This window comes from Dama dama, chromosome 3 (assembly GCF_033118175.1).
Source record: "Dama dama isolate Ldn47 chromosome 3, ASM3311817v1, whole genome shotgun sequence".
NCBI lineage: Eukaryota > Metazoa > Chordata > Mammalia > Artiodactyla > Cervidae > Dama > Dama dama.
Window position 1 is genome coordinate 34712744 of NC_083683.1, and position 24601 is coordinate 34737344.

The 24601-nt window shown below is 37.3% G+C and overlaps 1 protein-coding gene across 1 annotated transcript; it reads right to left on the reverse strand.

Moving 5' to 3' along the window:
* On the reverse strand, positions 1-24276 carry C3H12orf50 (chromosome 3 C12orf50 homolog). Its single transcript, XM_061122109.1, has 12 exons — positions 24265-24276; positions 23798-23918; positions 13717-13875; positions 12450-12527; positions 12255-12368; positions 10163-10273; positions 8920-9027; positions 7276-7392; positions 5798-5902; positions 5353-5556; positions 3787-3879; positions 1-153 (listed from the first exon to the last, which is right to left on the reverse strand). The coding sequence occupies exons 1-12, from the start codon at positions 24274-24276 to the stop codon at positions 128-130; spliced, it is 1248 nt and encodes a 415-aa protein (XP_060978092.1). The 3' UTR covers positions 1-127.
* Positions 24277-24601: the final 325 nt, after the last annotated feature.

A 24601-nucleotide genomic window follows, 5' to 3' on the forward strand; every position in this document is an offset into this window, starting at 1 on the left:
GGCTATCCAGTATATAGTATGGAGTACTTGAGTATCTCATTCTTTGAATTTTCATTTTTGATTGTAAATCAGATGATTTCTGGCACTTTTCTCTTTTCTCATTTTTCTCTTCTCTCAACCTCCAGGTTTACTTGCTCCCATTTCTTCTTGGCTCTAATAATAAAACACAAAACATATTTCAGTTATTTTGTTTTTCAGCATTCTTCAGGGTACAAACATTTTGCACTTCTTTTGTTAATTATGTCCCATAAATCTTAAGACAAAACAAAAACTAAGCTTGTTTTAATTCATAAATTTTCAGAACGCCATTCAAATTAATTCCACTTCTTTCCAAAGCTTGCTGTGATGTGAATTTAGATGAAGGGGAGGATAGAAAGGAATAGAAATAATACTATACAGAAGGCTGCACCATGGGGCACCCAGAATGAAGAGAATGAATGTTCCCTTCTGTGCAGACAGGCACCTCCAGTCAACCAGCTATATCCCTATTGGAAAGGACATGTGACCTCAAGGGAAGGCTGACAATGACATCTCTAATTGCCTTCAGCTCCTTTCCTAGATTCTCACAGACACATTTTCCTCTCCTCTTGCATTATCCTCAGAGTGTCCAAAAACATTTTCCCAAAGGGCTCCTCTCACCCATTTACACTTCTTTGGCCTTGGCGCTCAGATATTCCTCAGAGGAACAGACTAAGCAGCTTGTGTTTTCTGCCTCCTCTCTCCACAGTCCATCTGTCCACTGGGGAATGCTGCAACCTCCCCACTGTGCCCTAGCAGGAAGTGCGTGGGAGAAGACACAAACTAACCTTTCTCTCCCTATTCCCGGGAAAACAGCAACTGAAAAGGGGAAGTGTTCAGGGGTTACACATTTCCCAGCCAAACCTTAGGCAACTAAGAAAACTAACTTCATTTTGTTAGAAGCCTACTTAATTTCTTGACTCTAAATTCCCATTCTGCCGGATGTCGAAAATTTATCTAGTCCTTTGCCTATAAACTTAGTCCAAGTCAGTGGTTCCTTAGTTATTTCACATGTATCTTTCAATCACATTCAAATTTGACATTCTTTCCCAGGGTTGGTTTTTTTTTTTTCCCCCCCTCCCTTACCTTCCTGCTGTTTATCCTAATTTCTAGGGTTGGGACTGGGCTTCCCAGGTTGTGCTAATGGTAAAGAACCCGCCCAATCAGTGTAGGAAACATAAGAGATTTGGGTTCAATCCCTGGGTTGGGAAGACCCCCCCTCCCCCGCCCCGCCCCAACCCAGAGGAGGGCATGGCAACCCACTCCAGCATTCTTGCCTGGAGAATCCCCATGGACAGAGGAGCCTGGCGGGCTTCAGTCCATGGGGTTACAAAGAGTCAGACACGACTGAGGTGACTTAGCACGCATGCATGCAGGGTTGGGACTGGGGAGACTGGCTGCTGCTGTGTGGCAGTTAGGAAAAGAATGTCATCTCAACAATCTTGGCTTTCAACAAGGTCTGGGTCCTATGCTGGGGAACAGTGCCCAGATAACATAGTCTAAGGTTTCTCAAACTTTAATGTGTATCCTAATCACCTGGGGAATCTTGTTAAAAGGCAGATACTGATTCAGTAAGTCTGAGATGGAGATTCTGTGTTTCTAACAAGCTCCCAAGTCATTGCTGGTGGCCCTCAGGCCATACTTCAAGTAACAAGGGTTTGATCAGTGAGTGATGGCCTGGTTTCTAATCACCTCCCTGGAAATCTGCTGTGATTCCAGCTGAGTCCTCCCCTGGAAGAGAACCCAACCACAAAAAAATCTTTCTGATGCTCTCCCTTCAGTCCCAGCCACGAGACTCTGTGTACATCCATGGGTCCTCTTTCCCAGAAACTCACTCTCGCTTGAAACTCACATGAATATGTGATGCCCTCCCAAGCAACCTTGGAGCTTGGCAGCCTCAAGAGGCTCTGTCTCCAGCCTTCTAGCATTAGACGGGTTTACCCTCCCTGCAACCACATCACCAGAGGGCATTGAGAAATTCTCTCCGAAGTTTTTCCCCCTAGGTTGCATCTGAGAAGTGCACTGCAGGTCCTCTCTATGCACCGATTCTTAAAAATTCAAGGGAAATTCTGTCTTTGACTTTTCTACCCATGGGCCCCGGCGGAGCTGGAGGTGGTGGAAGATGAGGAGAGACTAGTGCTGAGTAAATTGGCTCCACAAAGTTTCTGTTCTCTTGCCATCTGTTTCGCATACCTTCCTCCACACTCTCCAAAATTGAAAGAATAAAGCAGTTTTGTTAGCTTGCATTCCCCTGTCACATACAGGGATGGTACGTGTTTCATATTCTGAAGTGACCCCTCTTCCCTCCCGAACCTTTGGTGGTTCATGTTTAACTAAGTAAGAGAAGGCTGTTGGAACACAGGAGCTGTCACTGGGACAGGGGTGGAAACATCCCACCCACAAGTAAGTCATGGGAGAAAAAGACGTGGCTTAACAATTGGTAGTTTTATTTAGGATTTTCACTGACTTTTCACCTCTTGCCTCATAAAATCAAGTGCAGCCCACATGAACTTAAGATGAAATATAAACAAAGAGCACTGCAGTAGCATTCTGTTGCAGTAACATATGATGAAGAGATGGGAAAAAAAGAAAAGCGATTGACTCCAGTGTAAATATACATGAAAGTGTTAGTTGCTCAGTCATGTCCAACTCTTTGTGACCCCATGGACTGCAGCCTGCCAGCATCCTCCGTCCATGGAATTTTCCAGGCAAGAATATTGGAGTGGGTTGCCACTGCCTTCGCCAGGGGATCTTCCCAACCCAGGGATCGAACCCAGGTCTCCTGTATTGCAGGCAGATTTAGTTTTACTGTCTGAGCCACTAGGGAAGACCTATAAATATATATACAAGTCTACATCCTGCATCACAGTTGTAGTGAAGAGTTTAAAGGGAAATACTGCTTTAGAAGATCCTGGCTCCTTATTTTGGGAAGTGTACAGTTTCTAGTCTGGATGTGTTCTGGTTTTTCTGGGAATCTCTTGTATAAGATTTTATGAATTTCAGATGATTCTGAAAGTTCTAGGCTACTGATTTAGGTAGGAACTCTCTACCTAGGAGTTTTTCTGCAAAGTTTCAGGTTTCTAAGAAGTGACCGGAACCAGTTTGTCCTGTGTGATCTTCCCAACCTACTGAGCCAGCCTCAAAATAAGCTAGGGTAAGACACCAAGCTTTTTAGTAAAAGAACCACATCTGGAATCCGAGGTTGGAGTGGCTATAAACTTTTACCCTCGGGAGGTCCCCAGAATCCCTACACCCTCCCGGGGCAAATAGCACAAAAGAGACCACAGTCACTTTGAACCTCTCAGGCTGGAAACTACAACTTAGGTGCCCCGTCAGCCTGCACTAGCCATTATGTATTCACTAGCCAGGATATAACAGGGCTTCAATATTTTGTGTCAGAATATGGTCTTATATATTGCTTTGTAGTTCAACAAAGAATGCATCTTAACAGATTATATAGTTGCTGAAACTACTATGCTTCTGGCTAAGGAGAGAAATATATCAAAAGATTTCTGATAAAAATAAGCAAAGAAAAACCCAATTTAAAAAAAGCTAAAATTAAACCAACACAATTGTAAAGCAATTATCCTCCAATTAAATAAATAAATAAAAGGCTAAAAAAATTGCTAGTAGATGAGATCTCTGCTAAACTCCAAGAATTATAATCATATATATCATGAAAATTTTCTAAAATGTGTTCCTTGAGCTTAACACTTGTCATTCATTTTAGAGTTATATGATACATTAAAACCACTAGTATATGTTTACCTGTATATATCTTTTCATTTTTTGAATACGTTTTTGAAAAAGGAATTCTTTTTCGCCAGGTTGAACCATTATATGACGTTGATATATATTTATCTGAGAGAAAAAGGAAACGAATTAAATATTTTATAATGTTAAAATCATATTCCAGGCGTATTTCAAAGTTATTATCTCAGAGGTGAAGCTAGTCTCTATGTAATTCATTTTACCATTTCAAGGGTAAGGCATCAGGGATACAAGTGAGCTTATTAAGACCATTTAAGTTATCAATGACCATGGTAACACATCTCTTAATTGGCTGTTCAGTTCCTCAAATAAGAATTGCTCCCACGAGGCTAAGCTAGAGAAAAGTATAATATAATGTACGTGATCAAAATATTTCATTGTCTGGCCTTACTGTGATTTTACATATAATTCTGCTAATATTTGCAGAGCTAAAGAAAGGAAGGAGAGAAGGAAAGGAAGAAAGGAAGGTCCAAGGCCCCCTAAATACAACTCTAGACAATGGCATCTAACTGTCCAGTAGTCACTGTATTCTTCACAAATGTCCACTCACAGTAAAATAATAATAAAATGATAATAGAAGTAAAGGGCTTTATTCTTGCCTGGGAAATCCCATGGACAGAGGAACTTGGCAGGCTACACAGTCCATGGGGTCGCAAAAAGAGGTGGACATGATTTAGCGACTAAACAACAACAACAGTAGTAAATATAAATAATCATGTATATAAATCCATACATGATTCTATTCTAAAACAAACAGAAGAAAAATAATTTAAAAGCTAGCTTCTATGTAAATTGTAAAAGGAAGACCAAAGAGAGACACAGAGTTTTTTACTTATGCTTCAAAAAGTATACAACAATCAGAACTCCACTGACTAGAGGCAAAAATAGGCAAATACAAACAAAATCACAGGGAATTGAGTGGCCTTTTGTTAGATTGAGAAAACCAAAACCCAGCTTTAAAAGAACCAAATTCATCTGAGACAAGGGATTAAAAAAAGAAACCTAGTTCCCTCTTCCCTCAAGGCCTTGTACTTCCTGACACTTACACTATGCCTTGGCCTATTACAGGATGAAATGATTTAAAAGCAATTTGGACATGGGTGGGAGAGATGAGAGGTTGTCAAAAATACTGCAGTTAACCCCCAACTAACCTTTTCAGAAAGTAATCATGAAGGCCTAAAGAAAAACCAAGGCACTAGCCAGAAAGTGATAATAGAACAATGCAGTTGGTGGAACAAGAAATGTCAACCATTCCAAAACAATCCTCAAGAGTGAAATAAAGCCATCAGGGGAACAAAGGGCAGTGCTCTGAGACAAAACTCTAGAGAGGGTCAGTGGCAAGCCACCTGCACCTAACACGTTCTCTCCAATATCCTTTAAATCATGCGTACTCCTGCACATGGACAGAAATCCTCTCACCTGTTTTCTGAGATGTTATGGTGGTGAGGGCCTGGAAAGAGAAGCGGGTGGGGAGCAGCTAAGATTAGCTGGGCCATCTGGACATTCCACAGGGACGCAAATCACAGACGTGAGTAAAAAGCCTATGTAAGTGTAGAACCTCACCTGAACAGAGGTTGAATTTGGGTTCCTTGTTAACATCAGCTTTAATGTAGGAGCCGTGCGAAGGCCTGCCGTGGGGAGGTGCGTTCAGTGAGACAGTTCTGACAGCATCTCTCTGAACGTGGATACAGGACGCATTCTCAGAATTTTTGTTTTTATTATTCCGATGGTAACTCATTTTACTTTTGGGATTTGAAGTCTGCACTGCTGTAATATAAGAAAGGGGAAAGGGAACAAGGGATAAAGCCAGCTGGTTTCACACCTGTAATTAATGCATTGTACTTTAAATGTTTAATAGCATGATGGAAAATAATGTAAGCTAAAAGAACTTTATAGGAATTGACACCTCAAATAACATGGTGCATGATAGTGACTTGTCGCCTAGAAAATATTATTTAATCTATTTTCAAATTATAATTCAGGAATACCAAATACATAGACACTTTACCTCTCCGCATCCCTGGGCCAGGAAAGTTCTTTGGTTCATCATACATCCATTTTCTTTTTTTCACACCTTTAAAATGAGGCTTCCTCACTGGATGGACATCATTCACTTAAAGAAGATACAAATTTTTACAGTTTTTAAGGAGATGCTTTCATGTGAAAAATTACTGTAGGTGATAATTACATATCTGTGCATTCACATGTCAAGCAAGGGGGAAAAAATGTACCGCCCTAATACTTTACTTTCTAGAACAAAGGGTGATTTATTTTCAATTACCAAAAAAATTCTACCTTGATTTTTCTCATCAAATTGATTGATGAGAAAACTTTCAATAAGTAACATTCCTTTGGAGGAAAAATGCTTTTCCTCCAAAGGAATACATGGATCCTTTTAAAAGAACATAAAATTACAATCCAAATATAATTATATATCTCATTATAATGTTATTTTTAGGAGTTTTAGAATTGTCATTGTGAACATAAGTCTTTCTTTACTTTTTAAGCCAAAACTACTACTTCTTAAGAAGTTGGATTAGTGTAAAATACTTTTAGTGACTATTACCTTATTGTTCTAATTTGGGGTCATGGATAGTTTGGTGAAACAAGACTCAATAAGCAAAATTTGTTAGTGCTAATATTACTAAATTATTCATTTCTTGCTTGCTTGTTTTTACATGGAAAATTTTATATGCAGGCTCAATTTTCCAAGAATTTCTAAGGTACATTTCTCCAGAGTAAAAATGAACGTCAAAATCACTATGTAGATTACATTAGCTCTCTATAGTGGGCTGATAAATCTCTCTTTGCCCTAGCTCTCATCTTCAGCTTAAGCAGGAAGCCTTCAGTGAACCCCTGATTCACTACCTCCTCTCCAAACATCATGCTCCATCCTTATTCTCATGCTCCCCTTCCTAGAATTTGGAAACTATATTTTTCACAAGTATCACTGAACTAAGCTCCTCTGAGGTAAACCATCATGGTTCCCGTTGCCCAGCTAGGGTAGAAGAATATTACAGGGGTTCAATAAATGAAATAAGGAAAAGGAAGGAAGGAAGGAAGGAGGGAAAGAAGATTCATGAGTCTTGATTGTATCAAGAGAAGAGGCTTAGAGTACTAAATGGCAAGGAGAAGTGAAATCAAGAAAAATAATCTGAAAGATAATACAAAAAAAATCTGTCAATGAATCCTACCACAGGTTAAATTTAAAATGTCATACTAATGAATCTTCCAAGAACATAGTATTATACTATCAATTTTAATATCTAAATTAAACTAATGGGAAAGTATTTTAATTTACTAGGACCTACATCACAATTCATTGTCAGAGTTAGTAGAAGACTATTGTGTCTTTAATTCTTAATCCTGAATAATTTTCAAACCACCCTTTTTTCTTTCTTTTAAAAAATTCTATTTCAAATAAGCAAAACAAATCCATAAGACAAATATATCTAAGGCCAAAAAGTGATAGAGCTAATGTCTCACTTGAAGAAAGGTCCTCTCTGCACTTCATACTGATATTCTCAGTAGCATTTAATACATGCGTTGTAGGTACTAGTCGGGTAGTTAGGGAACGCTTTGGATGAGGGCTGTCCTTGTTATCTTTTAAAGCAAATTAAGAAAATAAAATGTCAGTATTAGTAAAAAAAGAAAAAAGAAGAAGTATTTCTGTTGGTATTTCACTTTGCAAGCATTATATGATGGGCATACCTCTTTTAAAAATATATATGCATATTAATTTCTAGAACCCACCATTGAAATTCCCTAGTTAGCACATTGAGTCCTCCAAATCTGTCAGTATCAAAACATAAAAAATTTGAAATACAGCCGTTATCTTCAATAGGTAAATATATATTTGTGGCAATATTTTTAATACTTCCATACAAATTTTTTAATTAAAATGGTTATTAATTTTATATCAAATGTGCCAATTAAAAAAAATTACTGATTTCATTTATTTATTTGGCTGGCCTGGTCTTAGTAGCAGCACATGGGATCTAGTTTCCTGACCAGGGATTAAACCCAAGCCTCCTGCATTGGGAGCATGGAGTCTTAGCCACTGGACCATCTGGGAAGTTCTAAGTGTGCCAATTTAAACCAAGGATGAAGAAATATCTGTAAAACACTTCACTTGTTCTAAGCTTGGGAGCAGAACAATCCAACAGAGTTTTCTACAATAATGGAAACATTCTAAATCTGTGCCATCTGAAATGATAGCCACTGGTCACATGTGAATACTGAGCACAAACAATATGGCCAGTGCAACTGAAAAACTGAATTTTTAAATTTTATTTAATTTTGATTAAATTAATGAAAACAACCATATGTGAATGATGGCTACCGTTATTTGTATAGTTAGAGGTGTGTTTTTTGATAGACTGAAAAAAAGAGAGGAAAAGAGATATACATATCATTTTCCATAGGAAGAGTTCGATCACAAGTGTCTTTCCCTGTCTTTGAGAATATTTATTTAATGGTGGAGAAGACAGTAGGTACAATTGGTCAACACTTATAAGGAGAATACATGAAGTCCTCTAATTACAGGACAGCTATCCTGTCTGTGGCTTAGACAGCTGCCCAGCCGAGGTCCCAGCTGGGGGATTCTTAGCAAGGTAGAGGCAGCATAAAACTATAGCGAATGTACTTTATTAACATATCTCTGGATTATTCTCAGACCACAGTTAGTAATAATCCTAAAGAGGAAGTCAGCACGAGATTAGTGCTCTTCTCAGTATATATATCTTCACTAAAGCGTTCTAAGAAAATTCAGTCATACCGAATATTAGAAGTTGGAAAAAAAACTAGAGGACTGGATATTAACCATTGAAGAGAACCAACAACTTTAGAGCTAGCAAGGGTCTCAACAACTGGGTAGTCCAACAGGCCAATTTTTCCCATAAGGAAACTGAAGCTAAGAAAGATAAAGCTCCACAGGCAAATAATTAGTCATAGAGCCAGGACTGGATACTGAGGGATCCTGGCTCCCATCCAGTCTATTTTGGTGTATGTTTTTATTTATTACCTTGCCTCTTGTATTGGTTTCTACAACTATATAACACAATCAAATTTTAGGTTTTGAACTTATCTATACAAATCACAAATGGACCAAAATAGAGACTGGCTCACTACCTTTAGCATTTGAACATTTTGATATGGTGCTTTCTTTCTCTTCAGTTAAAGCTTCATTTTCATCTACTCCAAGAAATATGAATCTCTGTGGAACGTAGCAGTCACCTCCTAGGACAATAACTTACTGTCAGTGGCAACAATGGCAGAAAATTGTACAAAGCTATCCTTCAATACAGCATACTCCTCCTCTAAAACACTATTTAAATACTATTGCCATCTCTATACATATCATATATGTTTTGATTAATATATATGTATATGAATATTCAATATGTACACTTACAGGTAATAATAAGAAAATTCACAGTCAACAGAATTTTCCATCTAACAATCTTTACCACACTTTAGAGATACTCAATAAATATAATTGCTTTCCATATAATATCCTCAGGTATATGAAAGCAGTTTTTATAATCCCTAAAAATCTATTTTCCAGGATAAAAATCCACAGTTGCTTTAAAATTTACTTAAATACTTAATTTCAGATCTTCACCATACAAGTTTCTGTTTCTTAACATAGAATACTTGTTTTCAAGTAACCTTGTTTAAAAATGATTCTCAAGTATGGACTGCCCTGTACAGAAATCACTGGAACTAGTACAATAATAGATGACGTTTATACAGCATCTTTCTATATGTCAGATAGTCTACTGAATATTTTAAATGACTTATTGTATTTAATTATTTTTCTATAGTACTCCTAATAATGCAATGTAAGTTTACCTTAGCTATCTGGTAGCTGACACAAGTTACTTAATCATTTTGAAACTTTGTGGCCAACAAAAGCATTTATTTTTCCCTCACAATCTGTATCATATCAAGTCTTTCCCCACTTGAAGAAAACTTACCAGTTATGTCTTGAATTTAACTGCAAGAAGTTATGTTTATCACAGTTTGCATTTACCTTGTTACATTTGACTCACTGTTCCAGCATATTAGCTTCCAGTCACCTGTACATTTTATAAACAGTGTCTCTATACATGTAATTGTTCAATTGTTTAAACATAAAGCCATTTATTCCACAAATCTTTACAAAGTGTACTGCATGTGCCAGGAATTCTACTGCAGAGAGCAATTGATTATACACAATTCCTGGCCTCAAGGAGCTTATCCAAAGTCAGTGATAAAATGTCAGAAGCATTGATAAAACAAGTTGCTTATGAGAGAAAAAACTCAGAATTATTTATTATTATTTATTATATGGTGATATACTCAGTAATAAATCAGTAATAAGTTAACCAACCTCCATTTTCAAAAGCAGCAATGTCAGTCCTTGGTTTCCTATCCAATGATGCTTTTATTTCACCTTGCCTTTCAAATAGGCTGAATTTTGTTGGAACTGTCAGACCATCCCCTAGAAATTTAAAAAAAAAAAAAAAAAATCACTCCAGAAACCATTAGGTGCTTACCTAAGTTTCTGATAGAATCTATGATGATAGTAAAGAATCTAAAAGTTAATGGCAGTATTGATTGTCCAATGATTTGATGACAATAAATTTATAATTACATACATTTTAAGCCAATTTATAATTATCAGGAAAGCAGAAGGCAAGTTTAGTTTCTTATGTGGGTAATGTAACAAGTGGCAGTTTAAAAATGTAAGCAATCTAATGCTATAGTATATGTATATTTAATTTAGTTCATGTGCTTGACATATAATGAATTTTATAATATTTCTTTTGTTTTTATCTACTCACCATGAATAAACTGAGTAAAATGTATTAGGATCTACTACTGATTGAAAAATGCTAATTATACTGATAATTAAAGTCTCTCCATTTTCTTTATACATTTCCAGATAATTTTCTCCTAAAATAAAATAGTAAAAGGAGAATAAAAGAGCTATGATAATCTGATATAACTTGTGATTCTGAACTGGATTCTAAATCAGGGAGACTTCATTTTAGTATAAAGAACATTGATGGCACAATTGGTGAATTTTTTTTAAGTTTGTAAATAATATATCACTAGTAATTTTCTGATATTGGTATTTATACTACATTGGTGTGAGAGTTACGTAAGCCTGCAACTTACTCTCAAACAATTTGAAAAAAAAATAACAACAATGTGTATATTGAGAGAGAGAAGAAAGGGAATGAAAAATCAATTATGTAAAGTGCTAACATTTGGGGACATCTGGGTAAAGAGGGTTCATGAATTAACTGGAATTATTTAAAAATAAAAAGCTTTTTAAAACCATAATATAAAGTGAAATGCATATAATTGTCTTTATATCTGACATTTTTAATACTCATTGCTAACATGTTTGTCCTTGTTTTGTTTTTCTTGTCTGTGTCATTTCCTTCTCCAGGGGATCTTCCCTACCCAGGGATCACACTCATGTCTCCTGTGTACCCTGCATTGGCCGGCAGCTTCTTTACCACTGGCGCCGCCGGGGAAGCCCTTGTCTGTGTAATTCGGACTATCTGTCCTTCACTGGAGGCTCCCACCTATCAGCTTGGGTTTTTCGACTGTTCTACCATTTGACAGTATGTTGCTGCCACCTACTGCCATATATGTTTAAATGGTTTGCCACACATACTTGCAAGACACACATTCTACTCTTGATCTTATATTCATCTTGATCCTGGGAACCTTTTCCAACTATCTTTTTGGTATCTAAGAGGAGGAAAGAATTCTGATTTTGCTTACTGCTATAAAGCTTTTTTTATTTTTAAAGCTCACCCCAGAGGCAAGAAAACTACTTAAACCTATGGCATCCATGGATTTTTCTGAGTTCCTTGTCTTTTATCCAGAAAATAATGTTCTTTTTATCTTGCCTTCAAGAGCAAAACATTCACCAACAGAAAAGTCAGATTCACCAGAACATAAGATCCATAAAAGGCACAGCCTTATAATTATTCACCTGTGTTGCCCTTGAAATTGGCTGGTACACAGGAAGCACTCATTCAATGAACAAATGTACCCTTGTTCTGCCACTAACGTTATTCCGTGACCTCCCTTTTGTCCTTCCAGGGCTAACTTGTCCATTCTAAAGAAAAATCTACACTTGTTTTATAGGGAGATTTGCTTTCATAGACAAATGAAGTGGTAAAACCAAATTATTTACAGAATTACTGCATGGGCTATGTAGTGTCACCAGGTGTTTATGGAGTCTATTCATTCTGTGGTTCCTCTGGGAAAATATAATTACATTAATAGCAGCTTTTCATATTAAATTTAGGTCATGCAATAAAATCACTTCCTTCTCACTCTCAATTCTGATGTATTATTTATCATTTGACACCAGTGCACATTTAACTAAATAATTCACAGCCTATCACACCAAGTATCTCTCATTCACCACCTTGAAAAGCTTCCTTTACATTCCTTACCTTCTTGCAATTCACTGCCTCTTTCCAAAGACTTTTCTATCTCTTTTTCCACTATAGAGGCTATGCTTTTAGATGATGAAATATCTGAAGGAGTGTGAACTCGGTAGTATTCACCTAATCTCCCACAAGAAAATCAATGGTTAGTGTACTGCTCACATCAAATATTAGAAAATGCACAAATGTTTCATTTCTTACCAGATTTATAACACATCTCCTTTATTGCTCTTTTTTCTTCAATTTCTTCAGGAGTCTTTGTCCATAAACTAGAAGCATCTATAGGATATATTTTTTTTAAATTAAATTGTCCCAAAGCCAAATAATCTGAAAATTTATAAACCAGAATGAAAAATCCCACACATTGTCCTCATAAATGGATTACTGTTTTAAAAACATTTAAAGTCAATAATTTGCATACTAACAAATGTTTCTTATTGCTATATTTCATGCTTTAGGAAGAATCAGTCAAGAGACAAATGACTATACATTATGTGTTTTGAGATGAGAGACTGGCCATATAGATTCACATTTGAGATTATGTTTGTCTGGAGAAAGAGGATGTTGGTGTGGGAGACATAGAGCTAAACAGCAGAAAATGACACATCTCCTTTTTCCTATTCTTTCTCAAAGTTAGTTTTAAAATTAAAGGATGGTGAGTGGGTTGTAATATATCCTCCTGAGGTTTCAGGTGTTTCTGACTCTGGATCAGAGGTGGAATTCCCTATTAAGTATCTTTCTCTAGTAAGATAGCTACAGGAAAAAAAAAAAGTAATATTTCAGTCTTTTCAATGTGCCCATATTCTGAGTCTCCATAGAAGGACAAATTCCAGGGCAGAGACAGACTTAGAGCTTATTTTTCTGGATGTTTATCTTGTTTGTACATACTTATTGGTACTGCAGTGCTGTGATGATATGGGAGGAATAAAATGGACTACAATGTAAGAGACCTGGGTTCTAATCTTCTTTATTCTGGCAAGGATTACTGGGATAATGCAGATGATAATGCTTTACACATTACAAACTACTCTGTTGATTCTATAACTTCAAGGATTAAATGTGAGACAGACAGACTGACACGTATGTCAGTGTTGTTATATATAAATAGATGATGTTGTTATATATAAATTTTTATAATTATATAAATCATATTATCAATGTTAAGTTATACACAAATAAAACATGTTATTAGTATACCTACAAGCAACTGTGCATATTTAAACATGAGATCTGTATCCTAGCCATCATACAACAAAAAACTTTCAATCCAAACAATCATAAATATATGTGTAGACATAGAACAAATTAGAACATGATGAATTTAATATATTTAATAAAATTAAAGCTATTTTCTCACCAGAATCTGCCTTATATATTAGTTATAAACTTCTAAAAGTTAAACGAGTAGGTAGAAAATATCTTGAGGTTTTTGAATGTGCCCTATAAATGTGAGAAAAGGTTTACTCACCATTTTGTTCACCTTCTTCCTCCTCCTCTTCCTCAAAGTTAGTTTTTAAAACTAAGGGATGGTGAATAGGTCGTGATATATTCTCCTGAGGTTTTAGAGGTTCCTGACTCTGGGTTGGGGGTGGAATTCCTTCCTGAGTGTCTTTCTGTAGTGTGATATCTATAGAGAAAAGGCAACATTTTAGTCTTCAAGATATACATTTTGGCACATGTTCAATGATTAACTATTGTCCTCTTGATTAACTGCATATTTTGTTAAAAGACATCTCATTTCTAGAAAGGTTATTAAACTAACTTATAAAAATCAGCATTTTGCTGTCGAAAATGTGCTAATTCACAGACTAGATAGTAATTATAACCACAATTTGGTATATATCATATTTTGGTATAAACACAAAGTGATCACAAGCATTACTGTATTCTTCCATTACATCTATGGGATAAGAATAACTTAATCACATTATGACAATTTAACAAAGGTAAACTCATATAAGACATAGCTTATAATGTCAGAGTATACATGTTTAAAAGAGGAAAAAATCCAGAGGTTCTAGTTTTCTGTGGTTGGGGGTTGATGACTTGGAAGTGAGAATAATACCTTCAGATTTCTCTGTTGGCTACACGTTGGTCAGGTTGAACAAAGCTCTAGGTTATATTTCAGTGTTCTGTAACCTTCAAAACTAACCAGCAAATAATAGAAAAAGCTAGTGAACACATGTATCTTTGATCATTACTTATTCGAGTCCCTTTATTTTTCAAGCCAATGGTTATCAAATCTGGCTAAATATCTGAATCAACTAAAGAAATTATTCAAATCATCTTTTCTGTCTCTGTTTTCCAAACTTCTGATTCTAAAGGTCAAGATTAAAGCCTGGAAATCTGATGCTATTTTTCAAATGTCTCAGATAATTGCAAAATCAGTCAAGCCTGGAAACCACACCCCAAATCAAGGATCATCTATCTGGGGTCCAGGGTCATGGGAAGCCTTTTAGCGGGTTTGCCATCACAATAATTTGAAAGCCTGCCAGGCTCCTCTGTCCACGGAATATTCCAGGCAAGGATACTGGAGTAGGTAGCCTTTCCCTTCTCCAGGGGATCTTCTTGACCCAGGGATCAAACCCAGGTCTCCCACACTGCAGGCAGATTCTTTACCATCTGAGCCACCAGGGAAGCCCTGAAAACAACCAATTATATTCCACATTCTTAATTTCCACATCTATTTCACCTAATTAGTTTGCCTGAGAACAGGCCTCAGTCCATAATAGCCTTTTCTCTACTTTACAAAATGAAAGTGGACAGGAAAGCCTGGCATGCTGCAGTGTCTGGGGTCACAAAGAGTTGGACATGACTTAGCAACTGAACAACCACCCTTTACTCATGCCAAAATTTTCTACAGCACACTGCCCAAAAGAGAAATCCTCTGTTACTGATTAATCAAATCACCAGAAACCCATAAAGCTTTTTCCATTACCTTGACTATACACATTTCTAGAAAATCATGTTGTAATAAGCAGAATAATGGCCTTCCAAAGATGTCCAACTTTTAATCGCTGAAACCTGTGTATACACTAGGTTATACAAGAAGGAGGAATTAAGACAGCTAATCAGCTGACCTCAAGATTAGGAAATTATCCTTGATTATTCAGGTGGTCCTTTGGAAGTAGAAGAGAGTTGCAGAGGAAGAGAGCCAGGAAAGAGGTGTGACAGTGGAAGCTAGGTCAGAGTAATGCAGTGTCAGAAGGACTTGACTACCCATTACTGATTCTGAACATGGAGGAAGGGGGACATGAACCAAGAAATAATGAAGACCTCTAGAAACTGGAAAAGGTAAGTAAACAGGTTCTCCCTCAGAATCTCCAGAAGGAATGCCACCCTGGAGACACCTTAATTTTAATTCAGAGAGATTTCATCGAATTCCTAAACTCTAACCTAATAAAATTGAATTGTTGAAGCCACTTGGTTAGGGGTAATTTGTGACAGCAGTAACAGGAAACAAAAACACAGGGTATTACCAAAAGTGCTATTGGGGTTTACACTGGAATGGTCTGAATTCACATTCATGATAGAGTTTGTTGGTAGTTGAGAATTTTTATTGAAAATTTTTGCTTCCTCCATTTCTAGACTCTTGTTAAAGAATATGTCATACTTGAAGAAAAGTCTCATGGCATCAATGAAAATAGAGCACTAGTAAGAAATTCTGAAGGAAAAAGATGGCTTTAAACAGAACTTTTCAGCTATTCTAAATACCTATTCCCAAGACGTGTCATTAGCTGCAAAGAAAAGCTTCACTGAACATTCAAATGTTAGTAAATGTTAGTCCCATTTTTTAAAAGCTTTCTTGATATTCACATACTATAAAATTCACACATTTAAATGGTTTTTTAGTATATCCATAGAGGTGTGCAAATATCACCATGATCAATTTTAGGATATTTGATCACCTCAAAAAAGAAACCCATACCTATTAGCAGTTACTGTTCATGTCTGCCCGATGTTCCCAGCCATACAAGCACTAGTATACTTTCTTTTTTTTTCATACTTTGTATTTCTGTGGATTTGCCTATTCTGGATATTTCATATAAATGAAATCATACAGTATGTGGTCCTTGGTACATGACTTCTTCAACTTACCATAGTGTTGTGCTTTTAAAATATTTATTTATTTGGCTGCACTGGCTCTTTGTTGCAGCACGAGGGATCTTTAGTTGCAGCATATGGGATCTAGTTCCCTGACCAAGGATTAAACCTGGATCCCCTGGATTGAGGGTGCTGAGTCTCAGCCACTGGACCACGAAGGAAGTCCCATCACAGTGTTTTTTAATAGTCAAATAATATTTCACTGTGTGCATATACCACAATTTTTCCATTCATCAAATGATGGACACTTGGTTTATTTCCACTTTTTTAGTTGTTTTAAATAATGTTAGTATGAGTATTTACTGTTGTACAAGTTTCATGAGGACATATATTTTCACATTTCTTGGATATATACTTAGAAGTGAGTAAGTTGGACATATGGTGATTCTGGGGGCTTCCTAGGTGGCTCTAGCAGCAAAGAACCCACCTGCCAATTCAGGTGATGTAAGAGACATGGGTTCGATCCCTGGGTCGGGAAGATCCCCTGGAGGAGGGCACAGAAACCCACTCCAGTATTCTTGCCTGGAGAATCTCATGGACAGGTGAGCCTGGTGGGCTACAATCCTTAGGGTGAGGAAGAGCTGCACATGACTGAAGCGACTTGCATATGCACACATAGTGATTCTATGTTTACTCTTTTGAGGAACTGCCAAACTGTTTTCCATCATTTACATTCCTATCTGAAATGTATGAAGATTCCAATTTCTCCACATTCTTGTCAACTCTTCTTATTATCTACTTGATTAAACCATCTGAGTACATATGAGTGATACCTCGTGGTTTGATGATGCTTTTGAACTGTGGTGTTGGAGAAGACTCTTGAGAGCCCCTTGGACTGCAAGAAGATTCAACCAGTCCATCCTAAAGGGAGATCTGTCCTGGGTGTTCATTGGAAGGATTGATGTTGAAGTTGAAACTCCATACTTTGGCCACCTCATGGGAAGAGCTGACTCATTGGAAAAGACCCTGATGCTGGGAGGGATTGGGGGCAGGAGGAGAAGGGGATGACAGAGGATGAGATGGCTGGATGGCATCACTGACTCAATGGACATGGATTTGTGTAGACTCCAGGAGTTGGTGATGGACAGGGAGGCCTGGCGTGCTGCAATTCATGGGGTCGCATAGAGTCGGACACAACTGAGCGATTGAACTGAACTGAGCTGAACTGTTTAGTTACAATGAGCATCTTTTCATGAGCTTATTCAGTTCAGTTGCACAGTTGTGTCCAACTCTATGACCCCATGGACTGTAGCACGCCAGGCTTCCCTGTCCAGCACCAACTCCAAGATTACTCAAACTCATGTTCATCAAGTTGGTGATGCCATCCAACCATCTCATCGTCTGTTGTCCCTTCTCCTCCTGCCTTCAATCTTTCCCAGCATCAGGGTCTTTTCCAGTGAATCAGTTCTTCACATCAGATGGCCAAAGTATTGGAGTTTCAGCATCAGCCTCGGTCCTTCCAGTGAACATTCAGGACTGATTTCTTTTAGAATTGTCTGGTTTGATCTCCTTGCTGTTCAAGGGACTCTCAAGAGTCTTCTCCAACACCACATTCAAAAGCATCAATTCTTCAGTGCTCAGCTTTCTTTATGGTCCAACTCTCACATTCATACATAACTACTGGAAAACCATAGCTTTGACAAGACTGATCTTTGTCAATAAAATAATGTCTCTGCTTTTTAGTATGCTGTCTAAGTTGGTCATAGCTTTTTTTCGAAGGAGCAAGTATCTTACTTTCATGGCTGCAGTCACCATCTGCAGTGATTTTGGAGCCAAAGAAAATAAAGTCTGCCACTGTTTCCCCATCTATTTGCCATGAAGTGATGGGACTGGATGTCATGATCTTAAAGCTTTTTGAATGTTGAGTTTTAAGCCAGCTTTTTCACTTTCCTCTTTCACTTTCATCAAGAGGCTCTTTAGTTCTTCTTCCCTTTCTTCCATAAGGGTGATGTCATTGGCATATCTTAAGTTATTGATATTTCTCCTGGCAATCTTGATCCCAGCTTGTGCTTCATCCAGCCTGGCATTTCGCATGATGTACTCTGCATATAAGTTAAATAAGCAAGGTGACAATATACAGCTTTGATGTACTCCTTTCCCAATTTGGAACAAGTCTGTTGTCCCATGTCCAGTTCTAACTGTTGCTTCTTGACCTGAATACAGATTTCTCAGGAGGCAGGTAAGGTAGTCTGGCATTCCCATCTCTTGAAGAATTTTCCACAGTTTGTTGTGATCCACACAGTCAAAGGCTTTAGTTTAGTGTAGTCAATGAAGCAGAAGTAGGTGTTTTTCTGGAATTCTCTGCTTTTTCTATGATCCAGCGGATGTTGGCAATTTGATCTCTGGTTCCTCTGCCTTTTCTAAATCCAGCTTGAACCTCTGGAAATTCTCGGTTCAAGTACTGTTGAACCCTGGCTTGGAAATGTTGAATATTACACTTTGCTAGCATGTGAGATGAGTACAGTTGTGCAGTAGTCTGAGCATTCTTTGGGGTTGCCTTTCTTGGGGTTGGAATGAAAACTGACCTTTTCCAGTCCTGTGGCCACTGCTGAGTTTTCCAAATTTGCTGGCATATTGAGTGCAGCACTTTAACAGAATCATCTTTTAGGATTTGAAATGACTCAACTGGAATTCAACCATCTCCACTAGCTTTGTTTGTAGTGATGCTTCCTAAGCCCACTTGACTTCACATTCCAGGATGTCTGGCTCTTGGTGAGTGATCACACCATCGTGGTTATCTGGGTTTAAGATCTTTTTCGTATAGTTCTTCCATGTATTTTTACCACCTCTTCTTAATATCTTCTACTTCTGTTAGGTCCATACCATTTCTGTCCTTTATTGTGCTCATCTTTGCATGAAATGTTCCCTTAGTGTCTCTAATTTTCTTGAAGAGATCTCTAGTCTTTCCAAGTCTATTGTTTTTCTTTATTTCTTTGCATTGATCACTGAGGAAGGCTTTCTTATCTCTCCTTGCTATTCTTTGGAACTCTGCATTCAGATGTATATATCTTTTGGCCGTTTTTATATCTTTGAAAGATATATATTCAGATTCTTTCCCCATTTTGTAATGGAATTGTCTTTGTATTACTGAGCTGCAAGAGTTCTTCATATATCCTGGATATATGATTTGCATAAATTTTCTCTCATTTTGTGGGTTATACTTTTACTTTCCTGACGATGTTCTTTGAAACACAAAAGTTTCTAATTTGATGAAATCCAATTAATTTTTTTACTGCTTGTTTTTTTTTTTCTTTTGGTGCCATAACTAAGAATTGTTTGAGTAGTCTATAGTTTCTTATAAGAATTTTATAATTTTAGCTCATATTTAGGTCTTTGTGGTCTATTTTGATTTAATGTTCACAAGAGCAAAGTCTGTACTTACCAAAGGCTAAAAATAACCTAAATAAATGACAAATACTAAATTATTTTCAATAACAGTGGGATATATAAGTAAAGATTCTGTGTGTGATGGTGTGTGTAGTGTGGTTAGGTATACGTGTGCTCAGTTGCATCCAACTCTTTGTGGCCCCGTGGACCATCGCCCATCAGACGCCTCTGTCCATGGATTTTTCCAGCAAAAATAATGGAGCAGGTTGCCATTTCCTACTCCAGGGGATCTTTCCAACCCAGGGATTGAACCTGTGTCTCTTCATTGGTAGGTGGGACTAGCGCCACTTCAGAAGCCCATGGTTATATCTGAGAGTGTTGTTAAACATAGGAGATCTATGTCAATGCATTTAGGGATAAAGTGTCATGATATTTGCAACTAACATTCAAATGGCTCAAAAACAAGGACAGAAATATATGTTTGTACATTTTGTGTGTATATGTAAGTACAATAGAGGGAAAAGAGAAAATAAATTGATAAATTGGTGAATCCTGGTGACGAGTACATGGTTGGGTGTTCATTGAACAGTTTTTCCTCTTATAACTATTAACAGGTGTCTTACTCTGTGTCTTATCCACACATACACACACAAAACTAGTCTGTGTTTTACTGATTCAAATATTCAAGTCAAGGTGTTTGTTAAATTATTTTAAAAACATTAGACAATGGTTTTTTAAGACATAATGAAAAGGTCATGTACACATATTCATTTAGGCAAGACCTTGTAAAGTGAGCTGACCCAGGATTCATTTAATGTGGTCAAATAGTCAGTTGTCCAAGGCATCTCCAAGACAGTGACTCAGAAGAAATAAAAATCAAATTATCCTTTCAGGTATTCATTTTAGAATAACATGGCAAATTCCCAAGGATATGAGCATTTGCTTCAATGTTTGAGCTACTCTGTTTTGAATAAATTGTTCCTTAGCAAAATTTAAGGAGCTTCTTAAGAGGAAAACTTCATTTGGGTACACTAACCTCTACTGTGTACCATGGGAGAAAGAACAAGAATCCATCAAGCTCACAAAGAAAATGCAAAATATACTCAGAAATGCCTAGCAAATTCTTACAATTAGAGCAAATATTAACTGAGCTATGTTTTTCTTATCACTATCATTTGGTGTTAACAGCTATTTGCTTCTAAACTTAGAGATGATAACCAGAGGGATTAGGCCGCCTTTGAAAATGTCTGGTTTAACAACATTTAAATGAAATCTTTTTCCAAAAGAGTCCAAGACCTTTTTTTAATTTGTTAGCAGATTAAAGTTTAAATTGCAAAAAGACTAACTGGCAGTTTTACACATCCAGACAAAAAAATGTCAGACTCCTGATAATTGAACTTAGTCCTTAAAGATAACAGACAATGGCAAATTAACTAATGGAAAATTGCTTTTGGCAAACACCTCATTCTGGAAGAACACAGCTGGTAACTTAGATAGCATTGCTGCGGCTGCAACTCACCTACTTAATATGGACCACATGATGGGTCTCAATTCCTTGATCAGAAGCCTTAGAAATTTTCACAGTTTACACATTTAAATACCTAGATTTTATCTTATTTTAACTGGATACAAACTTACACGTGAATTACCCAATGCCATGTGTGAAACAATAGTTATATTTTACTACCAAAAAAAAAAAAACCCTGTCACAATCCTACCCTGAATCTGTCAATCACATGTACCCACTGAAACATAAAGGTAGATTTTAATAAAGTTATAATTTTGTAATTTAATTTTTGTCTAAGGTGAGATGATTTATTTTCCTGGTTTTGGTTAATATGAACCTTGGCAGGTAGATGTTTCTGGAAATATTTTAGGAAATATTAGGTCTACAAAAGATCACATTATAACTTCTGAGGTATTGAAATATCTTAGAATGAATAGATGATGCAGTAGTTCAATACATAATGCAAATGAGCTTAGGAGTTTTCCGTGGTGGTGGTTCAGTCACTAAGTCGTGTGTGACTCTTGCAACCCCATGGACTGCGGCCTGCCAGGCTTCTGTCCTTGAGATTCTCCAGGCAGAAGACTGCCATTTCCATCTCCAGCGTAGCAGTTTCCTACAGCCTGGGAATTGAATCCTCTTCCCTAAAGCACAGAAATGTGCCTGGGCAGAGAAAAATTAGTTACCTTCTTAACATGAATAAATACTTTTCAGGACTTCCTGGAACAGAATTGGCCACTATGTGAAAGGTAATACTATGTTTCTGTTTGGTGGTTGGAATTTATCAGTTAACAAAGATTCCTATTCTTACGGAATTTTCATTCTATAGGGAGAAGTCAGACAAACAATAGATGTAGTGAAGAAATATATCTGAGAAAATGATAGGGAAGTGGCAAAGAGAAAGCAGAGCTTATCTCCTCTCATGATGATTTCTAGAGTGGCTAGGGGAAGGATTTGGTCCTTCCAAAATCAGTGCATGGGTCTGGTTTGACCCTGTCAAGAGAGGGGAAAGCTTATTCCAAGAGTCAGGAGCAGTTTTGACATGTGTTGAAATTGAGACTTCCAGTAAAGCCAGAATCTATTTTTGACCCCCAGATTCTATGCCTAATATATGAGAATAATGAAATGTGTCCCTAGAGAACTTAGTCGAGGACATGTCTTACAGTGGGGAGCCCACTATTTGTTCCACAGACATCCTACCTTTCCTTTGCCCTCAGAGATGCAGTCTTTCCTCTAGTAGTGAAATAATTAGTTTGAAAGATAGCAATTTTACCCATAGACCATTAGGAAGTAGGCTAGTACACTATATAGAGAGGATTTAATACAATGTTCATAATGAAATAAAATCACACTAGATGTTAAACAATGGGACCAAGTTAACCACTTAGTAGGTGTAATAACTTTCATCCCAGTAGGTTACCTTCAGTAGTCATCTATGCATCTATCAGTTCAGTTCAGTCACTCAGTCATGCCCAATTCTTTGAGACCCCATAGACTGCAGCACACCAGGCTTCCCTGTCCATCACCAACTCCTGGAGCTTGCCCAAGCTCATGTCCATCGAGTTGTTGATAACATCCAACCATCTCATCCTCTGTTATCCCCTTCTCCTCCTACCTTCTACCCATACCTCCTATCCATCTATCCAAACATCCAGTTTTACTGAGCATCTGGGCTCCAGACAGTGTGCTAAGCATTGGTAGGGAAACTAGCCATGAGCCCCATCCTTGTGATGTTTACAGTCTAGTGAAGAAAAACATTGATCCAGGTATTACATGTATGAAGAATGCTCTGAGAACAGCATTTTCCAGAAGACTATAACAAAGAGACATGGTTTTTAATCATTCAGTTGCCAAGGATTATCTGAAGCCAAATTTTCAAATACAAAGGACTGATAAGCTCATTTCTAGAATAATTCCATTATAAGAAATAACGGTGGCCAGAGCAGGAGAGGGAAGCGGCTACAGCATCAGAGAAACCTAACTCTCCCAACTTTTCAAAGTTCCTGCCACTTACTGTCATAGGACATGGTGTCTTCCATACCCCTTTCCCATAACTTAGTTTAAGGTTCACCACGCAGTAGAGTCTCAGTAGCATTTAGTTGGTTTCAAGGGTGCCACTTATTTAGCAACAATGGGATTGCATCTTCCCACAAATGAAGTCTTAGGAAGAACCACACATCTAGCTGCTCTTCTAGAAGCAGAAGCATGAAAACTAGAGCATGCCCTTGCTCTCCCATGTAGCAGAGGTTTCTGCACATTTATGGGGAGCAGCGGTGAGGCCAGAACCTCCCAGCTTTGCTCCAGTCATATGATGAATTGCTGAGACAGCTCCCCTCTATCCAGTGAGGGCAGCAGTCATCTCACTTTTCACATGAATAAAGTCCACTTTAGAAACACAGTCAGAGAAAATTTAACTAACTCTGGTCATTCCATTTGGTTAGCTACTTGATGGCTCATTCTCATAATTCTTGATATAAACCATCCTAAATCATCCACTGGCTATTAAACTGTATTACTCACCTTGCTATACTTTATTTAATGTGTCATTCTATGTTGCTATTCCAACATCAGATTATAATACGGTATAACCATGTTACTCAAAAAATATACTCACTGCTACTTGGTGGCAAAAATAATCCATTGATATTTCGAGGTTTGCTGTGATAAAAGATACAACTGATCTTCACACAACCGAGAGGTTGAGTTTCCCAGAAGCATGAAATACTGCAGTTTTGCTAGATAAAGGACGGGAGGCAAATGTAATGATGAGATGCCACAATCACAACAAATACAGTGTGCTACCACACAACATGACAAAAACTATTGTAACTGCTGGTTTAGGGTTGTGTGTGGCCCTAGGCTTCATTTCCAAGCTCTGTTATTTAAAAGATGCAATGGGTACTCCTCCAACACATTTGCCCCTTTTTTTTAGGAATTTAAGTTGAGCAAAGTGTAAAATGCCTAAAATTAAGTCATTGGAGGAAAGAATAATTTCTTTTCTATTGTGTTGTAAGAGTACAGAGTTCAGTCTTATCGGAGGGAGATGCTTTTAACAAACATGATAATGTTGAATAATTCTACCTGCATTTCCATGTGTCTAAATCTGCAAAGTGGATCTAAACATTTTCCCTCTCTCCATAATGCACACACTGTGTCACTGCCAAGAGCCTCTTCGCAGTGTCGGAATCGGCACTGGGAACCCTAAAAGAAAAAAGTAAACAGTGTAGAAAACTCAATGTATGAATGTCAGAGTTTAACAATAGATTACTAATCAACCAAATAAAATATGAGGTCAAATTAAAATTAAAAAGTACTACAAATCCAAGACCATCAAGTCTAAATTTTAGCATAGTAGTCTAATTTTAGTGAGACTGATAAAATAATCTAATGATTAAATAGTACATTCCATAAGTCACTG

What these genes read in the sequence shown, in the direction of transcription:
- C3H12orf50 (XM_061122109.1), bottom strand. An exon ending in ATTTTTGCCACCAAGTAGCA is followed by an intron (nt 13,876 to 23,797) that starts GTGAGTATATTT and finishes TTTTCTCTATAG; the next exon opens with ATATCACACTACAGAAAGAC. An exon ending in TGGCCCAGGGATGCGGAGAG is followed by an intron (nt 5,557 to 5,797) that starts GTAAAGTGTCTA and finishes CTTATATTACAG; the next exon opens with CAGTGCAGACTTCAAATCCC.